This window comes from Onychostoma macrolepis, chromosome 15, assembly GCF_012432095.1.
Source record: "Onychostoma macrolepis isolate SWU-2019 chromosome 15, ASM1243209v1, whole genome shotgun sequence".
Lineage (NCBI taxonomy): Eukaryota > Metazoa > Chordata > Actinopteri > Cypriniformes > Cyprinidae > Onychostoma > Onychostoma macrolepis.
This window is the reverse complement of record NC_081169.1, coordinates 24921491-24939498: the sequence shown is the minus strand read 5'-3', so window position 1 is coordinate 24939498 and position 18008 is coordinate 24921491. Positions and strand designations below refer to the sequence as shown.

Genomic DNA, 18008 nt, shown 5'->3' with positions numbered 1-18008 from the left:
AAAAATCTAAGCTCACGTGTAAAGCTATTGATTCTAAAACTTATTTATATTGCATACTACCTTATATATATATATATATATATATATATATATATATATTAATTTAAAATAAAAGCTTAATAAATTGGCTTTGTAATGGATTAAGGGTAATAATTATATAATCATATAAAATAATTAAAATGGATCAAGAGAAACTGGAGGTGTGACTTTATGTCAGAGAGGTGTCACTTTGCTCAAAGCTGATTGGTCAAATTTCAATTTGAGATCTCTAAACCAGAACATAACCGTGTTCACGGTGTGTGTGCACTTGGATGGGTTTAATACAGAGCACAAAATTTCAGAGTATGGGACACATCATGTCACTCACTCTCTCACATCTGTGTAGGATGTAGGCTGTCAAACATACACAACTGTTATGCCGACTTCACACTGCACGATTTTAGCCCCGATTTTCACTCGCCAACAGGTTTTGTGAAACTGGCAACTGTAATATCCTATGAGGCAGCAGAATACGGAGGCAAAATGATGCAATTTAGGTTTCTTTATTTTACAGATGCTGAACACTGCAAACACGAGCTGGTTCTGGCTAGAACAACAACACTACTCTTCTCAACTCTTAATGGTAAGGTCATTGTTATCTGAGAACACCCACTAGTGGTCACACTCTCAATTGACATAATACTTAATACTTCACTACATTCTCTTCCCCTGATAATGCTAGTCATTAGAACTGTGCAGAGCTGTGGCACTCCATGAATTGAGTTTGAGACCAATGCTCTAAGCACATACTCTCTTACTCGTGCCAAACAGGATCTGTATCAGTTCATTTCTTCACCTGCTCTGCTTTTATCAGGGACACGTCATTTTTGTCCATCAGCAGCACTCTCTCTTCTTCCGCTGGGGTCTCTACTCCTGTTTCGGACAGTGGAAGCCAGCTCAACCCATTTTGATGCTCATGGCCTGCTCGATACACAATAGTGTACTCATACCCCCCCAAAGTTACTACCCATCTTTGAATAAGTGGATAAGCTATCTGTTCTCGAGTTCATTAAACAGTGCAATCAGGGGCTTGCGATCAGTCACAATGGTAAATGGTCTGCCATACACATGTGTGGAATTTCTTTACCCCGAAAATGACAGCCAGACACTCCTTATCCAATTGAGAGTAATTCTTCTCTGCTGCATTTAACGTCCGTGATACAAATCCTATCGGTCTGTCTGTCTCATCTTCCATCCTGTGGGACAGCACGGCCCCCACCCCATATGGGGAAGTATCACAAGCCAAGATAATAGGTTTGGTAGGATCATAGTGTATTAATATAGCAGGTGACTGCACGTCCACTTTGTCTCCTTCAACAACCTGTGCAAGGGCGCCAGCACCATGGACAGACTGGGCAGAAACCTATGATAATAGTTCAGCAAGCCTAGATAAGTCTTCAGTTCACTCACCAATTGTGGAGTGGGGGTTTGTTGAATCATTTGGACCTTTTCAGTGACTGGCTGCACACCTACAGCACTGATTCGGTGGTCCAGGAATATCCCTTCCTCTCCCAGAAACTCACATTTGCTCCCTTTCAGTCTTAATCCACTTGTTTTTAATCTCCTCAGAACCTCATCCAGTCTCTGGAGCTCAGCCTCCACCAAGGCCTTGACAGCAAACAGAATTCATCTGGGCTTAAAGAATCGTGGTTAGGCCTCAGGGTTGACAGGAAATTTAGCTGTGGTGCCTTTGAGCTGCCCCAGCTCTTCTTTAAACACCTCTGTGCGTCTGTCTAGCACATCTGCTAACCTCTGTGTTGGCACTGCTGTCACTTGATTCACCAGCTGTGGCAACAGCCCGAAGTCTTTCAGCCCGCCTCGCCCCAACAAGTAAGGTCCCTCTCCATCCAAGACCATCATAATTTATTTTCTTACATTTTGGATTTCCACTGTCACTGTGGCTTGACCCAGCACTTCCATTTCTTCCCTTTTTCAAACTGCAGGGTCTCCATTCTGGCATGTCAGTTTGTTTCCACAACTTAGAAAATTGTTCTTTGCTGATGATTGTCACTTCACAACCTGTGTCGACTTCAAAGTCCACTTCCATGCCATTTACCCTCACTTTCTGCGCGTCATAGGGGCCAGTTTAGTATATTGTGTTAATGTTGGCCAGTAACCTGAGAAAATAAAATTGTATGTTAGCTAAGTTAAACAAGTTGTATGGCTAGCTGCCTTTCTAGTTTTAGAATTAGTTACATGTTGTAGTTTTTAATGGAATTTAAGATTTACTGCATTTTTTTTTTTTTTTTGTATTTGTGTTTTAAAGGCAACTGCAATGAAGCATCAAGAAAGACATGAGCAGGCCAGCCACCCTGAGACTGATAATTCATGGTAAGAGAACAGCTATGGTTTTGAGAGATTTGTGTATTCTATATGAGGTTTGCCTTTTAAAAGTGTGCTATTTCTTCTACTTGTTTTTCAAAGACATTTCTGTCAAAGTGGATGGTGAGCAAAGATGGTGGCCACGTTTTGGAGCAGCACCTGGGTTTTGCAGATGTATTCTTTGGCTGTTTGTCTTTTTCCCCATTATGTTTCTGTTGCCTAAAGATTCTTTGTGAGGATGAATCCAGAGGACACAACATAATGCACTGCAAAACGTCCTAAGACAGGAGAAATGGTGAAGATGCACTGTTCCAGCATTGGAAGTCTGTATTTTTAAGTGTTATACATGCAATGTTTTAAATAAAGAATTTGATATTTTTTAATTATTGTGTCTGTTTTAATTGAATGCCAGTAGTACCCATGTAGAGTAAAAATAAAATGAATTCCATATAAAAATTATAAAATCTAATGAAATCTATATTAAAATGAATGAATTACAGTAGTATACTGATAAATCAAATACAGTTTGCAACTGTAAATCTTAATTACAGTAACTTACTGGCTTACTGTAAAAAGCCTTTGAAATGTCTAACAGTGTACAATATGCGACAGAGCAGTCCGTTAAAGACGCAATTGGATGATGTGATAGTATGTCCCAAAGCTTGCCTCATCATCTACTACACACTTAAAAGTGTGTACTTTTTCTGCACCAAAAGAGTACATACGTTAAGGGTATAGTACAAGTAGGCACATTAGGATGCAGCAATAGAAAGTTGACAGCTAACGCAACACTGTGGCTGAATGTGCTAAAAAAATGTTTTAAAAACCTCACTTTCGCACTTGTGTGGTCGCCTTAATGAAGAAACTGCCCCTGTGAAATACTTTGGCCTAGTGCATAGGTGTAAATTTCATTACAAACCATGTTGTGTATTGTAAATAATATAATGATATATAAAATAATTGTGTAAGGAAGAAAACAATATTAAACCCAAACAATTTTGAGTCCCCCCTCCTCTGGCTCACAGTGGTTTTTGGTCCACTGCCTGATTTCCCTGTTTACCTCACCTACACACGCAAGTCCAGTGGGAGAGAACAACTGTTTGAGAGAACAGCAAAATCAGAGTACAGGCAGTTTTAGCTTAAAATTAAAAAGAACATAATAAATAATTATGAATTACAAAATTATAATACCCTATTTGAAAAATGTTGTTAGCTGATGCTAACTGGCTAGTTAACTAGCTACCTGATGTTAACTTGAGGTAAGTTTTAAATATAAGTCCAAATATTTTTAATCAACCAACTTTAGAATATATTTGATGGAAAAACAAAGGATTTTAAGTTCAGAACAGAATAACTAATTGCCCATTGACTCCCTGGGGGCATTTTACCCCACAGACTATGTTTGAGAAATAAAAGTCATTCTGAAAATATAATTATATTTTTCTACAGGCCCTATACTGTTCTCATATCATATATAACTTTGATTTTCTACAAAACAATAAGCTTTAAAACACTTTTTTTCTTACTGCTGAAAATTAGATAATTTACTGTGAAATCCGCATTTTTTGCCATCTCTGTGTCTTTCCAAGCACTTCAGGAAATGTGACAGCACAGGATGAGACCATGTCCCTATCTGCTTTGAGATGTCCACCATGTATTTTTGAAGAAAATTAACTTAAAGTTTCACTATTAGAGATGCTGATGACGAACACTGTTGAAAGATGCACAGAGGTAATTTTCTCCCTCTATTGCTCTTAGTCTGCTATCAGCAGCTCATTTAATCCCCCGCAATGAACAAGTCAATGTGGAAAGCATTTGGTTGACAGTGAATATTGACCTATTGTGCGTCCTGTTGCTGAGCCTCACCTAACGATTGACAGGTCAGGGGCATGTTGCATTTTCAAATGCATTTCAAATCCACATTGACTTTAAATTCATAGCGAGGTATTAAATGAAAATGCAATTGAAACGTCTTATATGTAAGCGTCAATGCATTTAAGAAAAATAAAAGACATTTAAATCACCATTTTGCTACCCTTTTGCTGCACCCTTGGCTCAGAATGCAACCTCAAATTCTCACTGCATTTTTCTACAATTATCATGCGGTATTATGATGAAAATGCAATCCCAAGTGTCCTTAAGTCTAAATGCATTTAGGAAAAACAGCAATTAAATGATAATTTTACTACAGTCTTGGCTTGGACATATTAAACATATCTAATCAATGTGTGTAATACATTTTCATTTTGCAACTTATAAAGCGTTAAAATATGATTTTATTTTGCATATTAAAACTAGTGTAGGAAATGGCAAACGTAAATTATATAACTGAATTTTCATTTTGCACTAAATATTGCACATATGTATGGTAAAATGTCAATTTAAATACAGAAATGCATTGCCATTTTGCATTCTGCATTTCAAACTGAATTTTGCTCCCCATATGCTTCCATAAATTAAAATTGTAGTGTTAATAAATAAAACAGAATACAAACCCTTGATAAGAATGCAGGGGGTACTTGGGATGCACAATACAGCAGCAATTACGACCTGTCATTAGAAAAGAAAACAGAAGTGACAATGAATGTCATAAACTGCTGTCCCTTTAAAACATGACTCGCATCTGACACATCCCAACTTTACATCAGTCAAGACATTTTAACTTATTTAAAACGGTCACTAGCCAAAAATGGTCATTTTGACATAATTTTGTGTGCTTTTGTCCGTGTAAGAACTCGATGCGCTCCTGATGCGCAGCGTGTGCGTTCACCGACAGCGTGCCAGTAACGTTACCGAACAAACGTCTCGTGTGTGTGTAACAAACAAGACAATAAAACGTCTAAACCTACCTCGTTTGGCAGAAAAGTTGCGTTATCCTTGAAGAATTCCGCGATGTCAGATCTTCACCTAGTCATATAATCTCTTTTAAAGAATAAAAAAAAGTCGTAATGGTATCTTCTTTTCTTGACAATTGCTCTGCCAGCTTCTGTTGGAGGCACACAGCGCTCTAAACACAGTTGTAGGACACTTCAGATTTAACGTTATCACAGCTGCTTAACTTCACCTCAGTAACGTTAACATGCCGGATGCTTTACGGCACGCGCAGTAACAAATACACCGCATCAACAACAATTAAAAGTTAATAAACTTATTTATAAAACTGAAAGTGAGCACACTGTAACACGTAACTTACCTCCACGTCGAGTGAGATGTGACGGTGTGCTGAAAATGTCAAATGCGACGGCTCCGACATTAATTTGGCAAATAAGGAAGACAGCAACTAAGTTAACGTCACAGTTTGTTACATTTAACAAAATATAATTTACCACGGAAGTGTAAAAACGGTTCCTCAAACCCGAAATCCGACTTTAAAATGAAATTTTTACCGAGACTATCTCTGTGAATAATGGCGTCTGCTCAAGCACTGTTTTCGCGCCGATAATCGACTGAGCTTCTTGTTCCCACAATGCAAAGCGTAATTAAAAAAAATACGGAAAAACACCTGTAAAAACCAAATACGGAAAATTCCTTCAAATTATTACGGTATTGTACTGTATTTTTTACGGATTTTTTTTTACAGTGTGGTCTCAATTTCACAGTAGTCACTTGTATTATGAGAAATATTGAAAACTTAAGTTAAATCTGTGCTTCTGTTGTGGGCGGTCTCCCTTCAAAATCTGATAAACATTGCTCTACAGGTGTGACCATTTGGAGCACGAGAACAGCTCCTACTGAGGTTTCTCATCCCCCATACACAGATCTAATCTGTTTTGGGGCAGAGAATAAATGTTTATGGGCCTTTTGTTCTGGTAGTATTTAAGGGTAAGTTGCAAATCAGTCAGGGCGATTTGTAGCCAGATCAGCCCATAGTGTGGAGGGTATTTAATATGTTCCATACTATGTATCTTCTTCTCGAAGCCAGGTAAACATTTTATTCTTAGATTCATCTTTGAACAACTGTTGTTATGTATTTTCTTATTTTTGAATTGGCTTCTTATTGTTTTATTATGTAATTGGCACGATACGTTTACCTGACTAATAATAAATTGTTATATTTGATTCATTCTGATCTCTTCTGAAATCATTTTTCCAATTAGATTAATGGTAGAGGTATTTCCGCAAATCTGCGTTCAGGACAGATCACACCAAAGCACTAATGGATGAACCATGGGGAGCACCATGAAGGAGACTTTGGATTTCTGACTGTCGCTGGCTTAACACGGTGTAGCTCTCGTGGTTCTAGGGAAAAATACACTTTTTGTTATGAGCATGCAGGCGCAGCTCACTTAAAGGTATTATAACCGCTCTGCACCCTCTGAGTAAGTTCAGAACTGACGAGTTTGTGTCGTGGATTCACAAAAAAAATCGGCCGAAGTGTAATTCCTATGCGATACCTAGTCCCTAATGAACGAAGAATTTAAAGTATGGGATTTTTCGGAATAATCAAATATCTAAGTTAATGTACAATCGATATCTGTGATCAGTTTAATTATAAATATTGTCTAAGTTTAATGATCACTTGAAATTGGAGTCAGATCAAGCACGGAGTTAGACTAAAATTGAAACTAAATCCTAACAAATTCATAAACGCAAGTAAAAGACCGAATACGCATTTGAAATAGGAAGTGAGCAAATGATCAAGCATCACATTCAGCAAGATATAAGGGGAAGGAAACTCTCAAATATTCAGAGTACCAGTCTTCTGATGAACTCGGGCACTGTTTAAGGACACAACAGTAAGTGACAATATTTAAAATTGTATCTACAGAGTGACTATTTAAATCCCTTAATAAATTACTGATGTACTGCACTTGTTGCACTGTGATCTCTAAACAGTGAGAAATTAAACACTGTTAAAAAATTAAAACAATGGAATTCTGAAACAATACTCAATACTTAGTAAATAAAGTGCCATAAATGATGTAAACATTTATTCCCAGGCACTGAACTTTGATGCAGAGATGGTTTTCTGGAGCTGTTTATTGTCACTCTTTCTCTGGCTCAGAGGTTAGTAAAATGAAACAACAAGAAATTGTCTTTGTATGTTGGAAATCTTTGTATGACAACTGTTCAAAGTTGTAAATTAAGTTGTAAATTTTAGTGAGTTTAATACAATAATCTTTCTTTAGTCTTTAATTCTAAGTTAATTTTCTCAGATCTTGAGCTATGTAGTATTAAAAATTAAGTAAAATGAGTTTGGTCACTTAAAAAATTAAATACAATTTTTTATTCATTCTTCTTTCAGTGTCACCAGTGAATGTCGGTGGATGGAGCGCTGTAGTGAATGAATCAATGGGTTTGTCTGGATCATGTGTGGTGATTCCCTGTACATTCAGCTACCCTGCTAATGGAAGAACATACACAGAATTTACAGGAATTTGGTACACAAAGAATTATGAGTCAAAAGTATACCATACAGACACCTCAGAAATCAGTGACTCATTCAAAGGTCGCACTAGCCTCATTGGTGATTTGCGCAAAAATGACTGTTCTTTGAAAATCAGCTCTCTAAGCAGCAGTGACACTGGACCATTCATGTTCCGGATTGAGATTAAAGATTTGGACAAGTACACCTATGTGGACAATAAAGTTTCCATAACAGTGAAAGGTAAGAGAACTTTGTTCAATAAAATGGTTTTAATGTTAACCTTCACTCTTAAAAATAAAGGTTCAAAAAGGGTTTTAATTTTGTCACAGAGATTCTGTAGAAGGAGCATTCTGGGTTTCCCAAAGAACCTTTCAGTTTGTTAGTGTGAAGAGCATTTTAATAATATAAAGAACATTTTTCAGTATAAAGAACATTTTGTGTAATGAAAAGGTTTCATGGGTGTTAAATGTTCTTCGTGGAACCATAAAGAAGCTTTATTGTTAAGAGTATTGAGTCAATATGAATTGTGTTTTTACCATTGTGCTGAGCTGAAAATCCCAACTGGCCTACTACAAATTGCTTTTAAATCTCTTATTTAAATCTAAATTAGTTTTCTTCCAATTGGCACAAGTTTTGTATTTATTTTTGGAAAATAATATACCATGAGAATAATTCTAAGCAATTTTTTGTAGGCTGGTCATTTTTGACAGGGAACACCACAAGTGTAAGAAAGTGGGGGGAAAATAAACCCAAACGTTTTGGGGAGATTCATATAACTTAGTAGGTTTTATTCCTGTGTGATAACATTAACTTTTTAATGTTATCCAGATGTTATCAATATGATTTGTTGTGTAATATCCAAATCAATATTTTAATGAATGTGTCAAGCGTTATGAACAATTGAAAAAATTATATTGTCAACAATCTATGTGTCTTCACAAGAAACACCAGATAATCCTACCGTCTCTGTGGAAGAGGAAGTGACATCAGGAAAACTGGTGACTGCAACCTGTGATGTGTTTCATTCCTGTCCGTCAGACCTGCCTAATGTCACCTGGAGCCACGCTGGCACACACTCGAGTTCATCACAGCCACAAAATCATGGTCAATGGAAGCTGACATCTTACAGCCTGACCTTCACTCCTTCTAGAGAAGACAATAATAAACATCTCAACTGCTCTGCAGAGTTTAAAGGGAAGACAGTGATAGGCTACAAAACACTCACAGTTAAATGTAAGTCTGCTAGTTTAAGACAAATGACCAGATGCTAATTCATATCTTTTGTTAGCTGTTAATGGTTTTAGGATAGTGTTTAAATAAAAGCATCTATTAACTGAATTGAATGTTTGACAGAAAGTTAGACTGATCAGACTGTTGTTGACATAATAAATAGCATTTTATTAACATTTTGTTTCAGATCCTCCATATAATGTCAACGTGATCACTAAACCCTCAGTGAAGGAGAATGACTCTGTGGAACTGACCTGCTCCAGTAACAGCAATCCTCCTGCAAACAGCTACCAGTGGTTCAGCTCAGATGGGATGATGTTAGCAAAGAGCCCCACTTACAAACTAGAGAGAGTGTCTCGACATTCTGAGGCCATTTACTGTACAGCCATTAACACAGAGGGAAAAAACAGTTCTGATCCACAGAAAATTAGCGTGCTGTGTAAGTACCAAGTATTATATGTGAATGATCCTTTTTTGACTGCTTAAACTATTTTAACATGGAACAATTTACACACACCGCATCAGCTGATGAGTTAAGTCCAAGTTAACCTGTCAGAATCTGAGGCTTAATGCTGACTCCCATACATTTCTGTTTGTCCATCCTTTTCCTTATATAAAAAAAACAAAATAAGCAAAACTCAGGGTTGCAGAGCAGGATAAATTTTGAATTCCTGAGTGCCCGGGAAGCGGTAGAAAGAACTGTACAGGGCAGCAGGGAAAAGCACCTTCCTCAAATCAAGCTGAACATTAAAAGCAAAAACACGAAAGTTTGCAGCACTTTCAGTAGATCCGGAAGATTTTAAAACAAGCAGTTCATTCATAAATTTCATAAGTCCTCTGTCATTATCGAGAGTACCATGATGCATGTGAGTGACTTCTACCAGTAAACAAGGCGCAGCGCATGGGGGTTTTACGTCAGCAGCACCATGGGCATGCATCGTGGTACTCTTGTTAATAGTGGAGGACTGTCCCGGATAGAAGGGATTGTTGAATAAAGTTGTTATTTTTGTTTTCTTTATGCAATTTAATTTTGAGTTTATCAGCTGTATCAGAAGGCAGAATAAACTTCAGACCACTGTTGAAATAACTTTTTATCAAAATTTTATGTCAATCAGATCCTCCATATAATGTAAACGTGGTCACTAAACCCTCAGTGAAGGAGAATGACTCTGTGGAACTGACCTGCTCCAGTAAAAGCAATCCTCCTGCAAACAGCTATCAGTGGTTCAACTCAAATGGGATGATGTTAGCAAAAAGCCCCACTTACAAACTGGAGAGAGTGTCTCGACATACTGAGGCCATTTCCTGTACAGCCATTAACACAGAGGGAAAAAACAGTTCTGCTCCACGGAAACTTAATATATTGTGTAAGTATGAGTGAAAAGGCTAGGAAATAGGCTCATTTTCCAACTCCCCTAGAGATAAACAGTTGAGTTTTACCATTTTCGAATCCATTCAGCCGATCTCCGGGTCTGGTGGTAGCACTTTTAGCTTAGCTTAGCATAGATCATTGAATCGGATTAGACCATTAGTATCTCGCTCAAAAATGACCAAAGAGTTTCGATAATTTTCCTATTTAATGCTTGACTCTTCTGTAGTTGCATCTTGTACTAAGACCGACGGAAAATGAAAATTTGCGATTTTCTAGGCCGATATGGCTAGGAACTATACACTCATTCCGGCGTAATAATCAAGGAACTTTGCTCCTGTACCATGGGTGCAGCAGGCGCAATGATATTACGCAGCGTCTCTCACAAATGTCTCCATGGTTGCAAGGCACGCTCCCTGTGCAAGAAGCACTGCGTAATATCATATACGGCAGCAAATTTCCTTGATTATTACACCAGAATGAGAGTATAGTTGGTTAATAGACCATTAGTTATGACTTGTGATAGCTAATTCTACACTGTAAAAAATGGAACGGGCTATTTACTTATATTTTTGAGTAGTTTTTAAGGCTTGTTTTTTTTAATGGAATCTTCCTGAATAAATCATGTAAAATCTCCTAAATTAATTAATCTATGACACAATGAATTTAATATAATTTGTGAAATGTGCTAATTTATTTTAAGTTGATTCTCAAAAGTCTGTGATTTTGAGTGAGGCCTGTTTGTATTTGACTTTGAGTTATTTTGTCTTTCTATCTATCTATCTATCTATCTGTCTGTCTGTCTGTCTGTCTGTATAGATCCTCCTGAGATTAAAAGTGAATCTTCTTGCCAGTCTAAGATTTTGACGGTGTGTGTCTGTATTGTGGACTCCAACCCTCCCAGCGAAGTCAAGTGGTTTGGTCCAGATTCCTCGAAAGCCTTCTCCAGCACCAGCATTAAACAAAATGAGTCTCTTACCATATTCACCTTACAGGGTTGGCTGGGTTTACCTGAGACTATCCAGTGCTTTGCCAATAACAGTCTGGGAAGTTTTTCCCTAACTTTGGAAGCTCCTCAAAATGGTGAGACTTCATATTTAGTCTTCTTATTTAGACTTCATTATATTTATATATATATACAGTGGGGCAAAAAAGTATTTAGTCAGCCACCAATTATGCAAGTTCTCCCACTTAAAAAGATGAGAGAGGCCTGCAATTTTCATCATAGGTATACCTCAACTATGAGAGACAAAATGAGAAAAAAAAAATCCAGAAAATCACATTGTAGGATTTTTAAAGAATTAATTGGTAAATTCCTCGGTAAAATAAGTATTTGGTCACCTACAATCAAGCAAGATTTCTGGCTCTCACAGACCTGTAACTTCTTCTTTAAGAGGCTCCTCTGTCCTCCACTCGTTACCTGTATTAATGGCATCTGTTTGAACTCGTTATCAGTATAAAAGACACCTGTCCACAACCTCAAACAGTCCAACTCCAAACTCCACCATGGCCAAGACCAAAGAGCTGTCAAAGGACACCAGAAACAAAATTGTAGACCTGCACCAGGCTGGGAAGACTGAATCTGCAATAGGTAAGCAGCTTGGTGTGAAGAAATCAACCGTGGGAGCAATTATTAGAAAATGGAAGACATACAAGACCACTGATAATCTCCTCGATCTGGGGCTCCACGCAAGATCTCACCCGTGGGGTCAAAATGATCACAAGAACTGTGAGCAAAATCCCAGAACCACACGGGGGACCTAGTGAATGACCTGCAGAGAGCTGGGACCAAAGTAACAAAGGCTACCATCAGTAACACACTGCGCCGCCAGGGACTCAAATCCTGCAGTGCCAGATGTGTCCCCCTGCTTAAGCCAGTACATGTCCGGCCCGTCTGAAGTTTGCTAGAGAGCATTTGGATGATCCAGAAGAGGGAGAATGTCATATGGTCAGATGAAACCAAAATATAACTTTTGGTAAAAACTCAACTTGTCGTGTTTGGAGGAGAAAGAATGCTGAGTTGCATCCAAAGAACACCATACCTACTGTGAAGCATGGGGGTGGAAACATCATGCTTTGGGGCTGTTTTTCTGAAAAGGGACCAGGACGACTGATCCGTGAAAATGAAAGAATGAATGGGGACATGTATCGTGAGATTTTGAGTGAAAACCTCCTTCCATCAGCAAGGGCATTGAAGATGAAACGTGGCTGGGTCTTTCAGCATGACAATGATCCCAAACACACCGCCCGGGCAACGAAGGAGTGGCTTCGTAAGAAGCATTTCAAGGTCCAGGAGTGGCCTAGCCAGTCTCCAGATCTCAACCCCATCGAAAATCTTTGGAGGCAGTTGAAAGTCTGTGTTGCCCAGCTACAACCCCAAAACATTACTGCTCTAGAGGAGATCTGCATGGAGGAATGGACCAAAATACCAGCAACAGTGTGTGAAAACCTTGTGAAGACTTACAGAAAACGTTTGACCTCAAACAAAGGGTATATAACAGAGTATTGAGACGAAATTTTGTTATTGACCAAATACTTATTTTCCACCATAATTTGCAAATAAATTCTTAAAAAATCCTACAATGTGATTTTCTGGATATTTTTCTTCTTCTCATTTTGTCTTTCATAGTTGAGGTAAAATTACAGGCCTCTCTCATTTTTTTAAGTGGGAGAACTTGCACAATTGGTGGCTGACTAAATACTTTTTTGCCCCACTGTGTATATATATTTAACTCTGTCATTGTTTTATTGCAAAATTAATACTTAAAACACTTAAAAAAATAATTGTTTGCTTGTTTTCACAGGCATAATAATATACATTGGTGTTGCATCAGCTGTTGTAGTTGTTTTAGTCACCATTTTAGTGTGTGTTATGAGAAGACGCTGGTAAGGATCTCTCTCTCTCTCTCTCTCTCTCTCGTAAGCTACACATCACTCACTTAATCAGTTTGTCTTATTATTTCTTCTTGTTCCTCCTTTGTTTCCAAGCAACCTTGAAATATCTCTTTTTTTTCAGTGGGAAGAGAGCTATACAACAATCTGTAATGAAGAATAAACAGACTGAAATGAAGACAACCCAAAACAAGTCTGACTTAGAAAAAATATTATTTATTTTTATTATAATTTATTTGTGTTATGACAAAGCTGAATTTTTAGCAGTCATTACTCCAATCATCAGTGTCACATGCCCTTATGGAAAAAAAAAGTGCTATTACTTTTAAACTAAAAATAGGAAAGTCTACTTTTATGTACTTCTCAGAAATGGGCTTTATGGACTTCTTAGAAATATACTTAAAATGACATTTAAGTATACTTGACTTATACTTCGAAAAAGTCTAAATATATTTCAGCTATACTTGAATAAAATGTTTTTGTTTACAAGCAGATACCCTGTTCTTTCTTTTGACATTTTGTATGTTCAGATATTCATATGACAAAATATATACAAATTAATACCTAAATAGGGACATAGTAGTATACTTAAAGTATGATGTAAAGTTCACTTAAAGAAAACTTATGAATATACTTGCAGCAGTGTTAATTTTGGCAGGCATTTTTTATTTAGTCTTAGTCTTTATCTTGAGACGAAAATGCTTAATAGTCTTAGTCACATTTTAGTCATTTGAGTCTTTTATAGTTTTAGTCGATGAAAATTCATTGTATTTTTGTCAACTTTTAGTCATTACTTTTAGTCAAAGTGCCGTTAACAACATTTATTTTGGTAGCTATTTTATATGTAGTATTCAAACAAAAATAGGCATCAATTCTTCTCTCTTTAGACCAAATCAATTAAACTTATGAGAAATTTGAATCAAGGATTGAATTTGGAAAAACTGGAATAAATTTTCATTTTTTTGGTAGAGATACAAATTAAACTCATTTTTCAGATACTGTAGCTTTACTTAATTATACATTTATTTAACATCTTTTGTTGGTTAACATTTATGACACGGATATGAATGTTGTCCCTTTAAGACGGAAGGCATGTAATACTGACACACATTCAGTTTTCACCCAACTGTTTACGCTCACTTAAGCCATAACTGACTGTATTTACGTGAGATACTTTACACAATAGACATTTGAACTGCTGTGTGTATTTGAGCACCGAGAACTGATCGCGCGCTGTATGAGAACTGAAGAAGTGGAGCGTGCGCGAGAGAGAGAGAACAGCTCTATCAGCGCGATTCCGCCTATCCCGCCGTCACTAACTTTAAGTTTATCGACAACGAACTGTGACTCCCGGGAAAAACGGGACGTCTGGTCACCCTATCCCTAACCTTTAGGGTGCTGAGGCCATTGTTTCAGATCGCTAGTTCGCGTTTTGATAGCCTATCCGTCCACTGCGGCTGCCATACTGAGACTAGATATACAAACGCCTCTCATCTGGTTGCAATCCAATGACAGAGACGCACATTTTGAAAGACAATACAGTTAACTTGGCCTATAGGATGTATTTTGAATGTCCGGTAGTCCTCAAATAACATTTTAGTCCCGTCTCGTCTTGTTAATGAAGACGCGCCATAAATTTCGTCATAGTTTTTATCATCAGATATTAATTTTAGCTTGTCAACTTCTTGTCTAAGTCACAGAAAAAAGGTTCGTTGACGAATATTCTTCGTCTTCGTCGACGAAATTAACACTGACTTGCAGTATAAAACTACTAAACTAGTAGTTTACTGAGACGATCCTTCAGAAATCATTCTGATGTGCTGATTTGCTGCTGAAGAAACATTTACTATTATCAAGTGTTTTTAGCACTGATAAGGAAATGTTTCTTGAGCAGCAAATCAGCATATTAGAATGATTTCTGAAGGATATTGTGGCACTGAAGACTGTAATGATGCTGAAAAGCCCTTGCCAGTACAGGAATAAATTACATTTTAAAATATATTAAAAATAGAAAACAGTTGTAATAATATTTCAGAATTTTGATCAAATAAATGCAGCTTTGGTTAGCAGAAAAGACGTATCATAAAACAAGACTTTTTAATGATTCCAAACTTTTGACTGAAAGGTGTAATGTTTGTTACCTAAAAATATAACAGAACTTTCACTAATGATTTTGTTTATTTTATGAAAAGCAGTAAAGAAGCGAGCAGTGATGGAGATATTTACACAAACTGCCTAGACAGTCTTGTTTATGACAACTGGGAGGCGAGTACAACTTTCTCACTGTTGTTGGAGGTGTTGATTTTCACTTCAAGTGTATTTCAAAGCAAGTGTAAAGTGTTGTTGGTGTTAAAAATATACTTGATGGAACCTTCGCACATCAGCTAGCTGTTAAAACAGCACATTGAAAAGAAAAGCTAAATGGCATGTGCCTTAACACTTACAGTTAAGAGATTATTTACTGAACTGAATGCATTTTTTGGGATGTCTGTAACATATTTTGCTTTTTTAATTAGTGTGATGTGAAACCATTCTCATCTGACCGCACCTTGGAATACGAAGCAATCTACACTAACGTGTGAAAAAAGGGACACATGCCGTCCAACTAGAAATGACAGACACAGAAGAAAAAGACCCCAAAACGGCAAACAAATGTTTGTTGACTTCTGCAGATCTGATTATGCACAGAAAACGTTCAGATCCAAAAATGTTTTGCAACTGAAAAAAAGTATGGTTTATTAATATAATATTTTTGTACGCTTTTTATATTTGATGAATGTATAAAGACATATGTTTATGCATATTATGGATAGTGCAATTGAGTTTAAATGTCACTCTAAGTCATCAAATAGAAATAAAACAAGTATTAACATAAAATATGATGTAAATATGATCAGAAGAGGACTTAGTGGTTTGGGAGCCCCAACAAACCAAACCCTATTTTGCTCTCTCTTTCTCTCTCTCTCTCTCTCTCTTAGTTTCACTCATATCATAGTTTGGAGTTTGATGTTATTCTAAAGCCATTTTACCTTGTTTTTCAGATCACATGCAATAAATATGTTCATACTTTCACGTGTCCATTTAATGTCAGTAAATTGTGACAATGTTTTAAAATAATGATTCAGACATGTCATTCCAAGTGTTTTGAGGGCATACGGTAGGGTTTGCCATGAAACAAATAAAAAATGTAGTTGTAGCCCAGTGAGACTAAAAAGATGCTAAATTATTGTTTGATAGTAATGTTTATTTACATTATAATGTGTGTATTTTATTTGTATTATCTTTATAATGTTTCATTACAGAGTTTTCATGTGTATGTATAGTTATATACTTATATAATATTATTTAATGTTTAATGTCTTAGTGTGCGTCTGCAGTGATCCTCTGGAAGGGTCCTTGCCCCACCCCCCACCCATATTTCAGTTAATTTGTGACATTGAGTGTGTGTGGGGGGGGTTAATAATGCTACTTTTAGATGACCTTTCAGATGTATTTAATTATAAAACACTTTCTAATCTATAATAACATTTATTAACAACGTATTTAATATTTTCTCTAAACTTTCAAGTTTAGACAAGCACCTGCAATTCTGGCCAAATTAAAGATACGTTGTGTGTGAATTTGTGCATATTATGTTGCAAAAACGTTTGCAGTTAGTTTTTAAAATTACATTCTTGAGGACTCTATGCTTACATTTCTTTTCAGGAGCACTAGTGCTCCTACTTAAAAAAATAAAATAAAATAAAAAAATAAATAAATAAAAAATAGGAACAGACCTTCTGATCAGTGACAGGAGGGTCATTCCTGGGATTCGGTAACATTTCAACTTGGAATATACATGTTTTTCAACTACATGTGATTCAACTTCTAAATACCCCACATCATTAGGCACATAACAAACCTCCAAAAAATATTCATCATATTTTAATATATAATATTCAAAATATTATTTTTTCCCACATCAGGCATTAAAGACCTTTTACCAATTTTAGTTTTTTTCTAGCTTTTTTTCTTTCTGCTGCAAATGTGGGCACAATTTCTGATGTATGATGCTTGTCCACGTTTAAGTGGACATATTATGTCAAAAATTCAATTTAAAACAAAAAATGAGTTGATTTGATGATTTTGAAGTATATATATTTACTGAAACCACAACTATTTTATATTTTTTCATTAAAATTATTAATAAATGAAGCAAATAACTCAACCCTGTCACAAGTTTACAACCCTGTAACAATGAGAAATACATATATTTGTGATGGGGTTGAGTGTGACAGGGTTGTGGCCACTTCTGCTCATGTAACATTGGAGAGTAGACCATATATGGCAGCAATAAAATAAACACATTGTATATACTTATGAATGAAAATAAAAATGTTGTAAAAGTAATAATTTTCCATCTTAATTTTATATGACGGGGTTGAGTTGTTAAGCTTGACAGTACCCTCCCTGACCATAACATGCCTCAAAAATATGAATTAAAAAGTATGATACCACTAACCATTTTCTGCACCACTATTAAAGAGACCTGAATGAAGTAACATATGAGTGGAGACTAAATTATTATGGGCAAAGAATGGTTAGTGTGACGGGGTTGAGTTCAGACTGAGAGACATAACTTTACAGTCTGTTTTTTGAGCAAATATTTTGCATTTTTTTAGAAAAATATTTTTTACAAGAAAGGAACACAAGTAAATGCTTACATTGTTGCCAAAAATCACAGACACTATGCACATTTTGTTAATAATTTTCTAAGTACAAACTCTAAGTACATTGCAAAATGCTTGG

At 36.4% G+C, this 18008-nt stretch overlaps 1 protein-coding gene and 1 long non-coding RNA gene across 4 annotated transcripts; one reads left to right on the top strand and one right to left on the bottom strand.

The window, feature by feature from the left end:
- Nucleotides 1-712: 712 nt before the first annotated feature.
- Nucleotides 713-6318, bottom strand: LOC131554089 (uncharacterized). The gene is made up of 3 exons (XR_009274328.1): nt 5211-6318; nt 4857-4911; nt 713-2156 (listed from the first exon to the last, which is right to left on the bottom strand). It is a non-coding gene; the product is annotated as an uncharacterized LOC131554089 (long non-coding RNA).
- A 720-nt stretch (nt 6319-7038) lies between these two features.
- On the top strand, nt 7039-16285 carry LOC131554083 (myelin-associated glycoprotein-like). Of its 3 annotated transcripts, XM_058799151.1 has the most exons (11): nt 7039-7097; nt 7302-7368; nt 7607-7969; nt 8672-8962; nt 9147-9398; nt 10075-10326; nt 11148-11411; nt 13133-13214; nt 13345-13413; nt 15416-15485; nt 15737-16285. In XM_058799151.1, the coding sequence occupies exons 2-11, from the start codon at nt 7323-7325 to the stop codon at nt 15800-15802; spliced, it is 1755 nt and encodes a 584-aa protein (XP_058655134.1). In that variant the 5' UTR covers nt 7039-7097; nt 7302-7322; the 3' UTR covers nt 15803-16285. The 3 variants fall into 3 exon arrangements, with proteins under 3 accessions (XP_058655134.1, XP_058655136.1, XP_058655135.1); XM_058799152.1 differs by having other exon boundaries at nt 7043-7368; XM_058799153.1 differs by lacking the exons at nt 13345-13413; nt 15416-15485; nt 15737-16285 and having other exon boundaries at nt 13133-13266.
- Nucleotides 16286-18008: the final 1723 nt, after the last annotated feature.

Excerpts from the sequence above, each read along its gene's own strand:
- LOC131554083 (XM_058799151.1), top strand. The coding sequence starts at position 7,323 with ATGGTTTTCTGGAGCTGTTTATTGTCACTCTTTCTCTGGCTCAGAG. Across the intron at positions 7,369-7,606 it reads ACTCTTTCTCTGGCTCAGAG|TGTCACCAGTGAATGTCGGT; the intron begins GTTAGTAAAATG and ends TTCTTCTTTCAG. Across the intron at positions 13,414-15,415 it reads ATGAAGACAACCCAAAACAA|TAAAGAAGCGAGCAGTGATG; the intron begins GTCTGACTTAGA and ends TATGAAAAGCAG.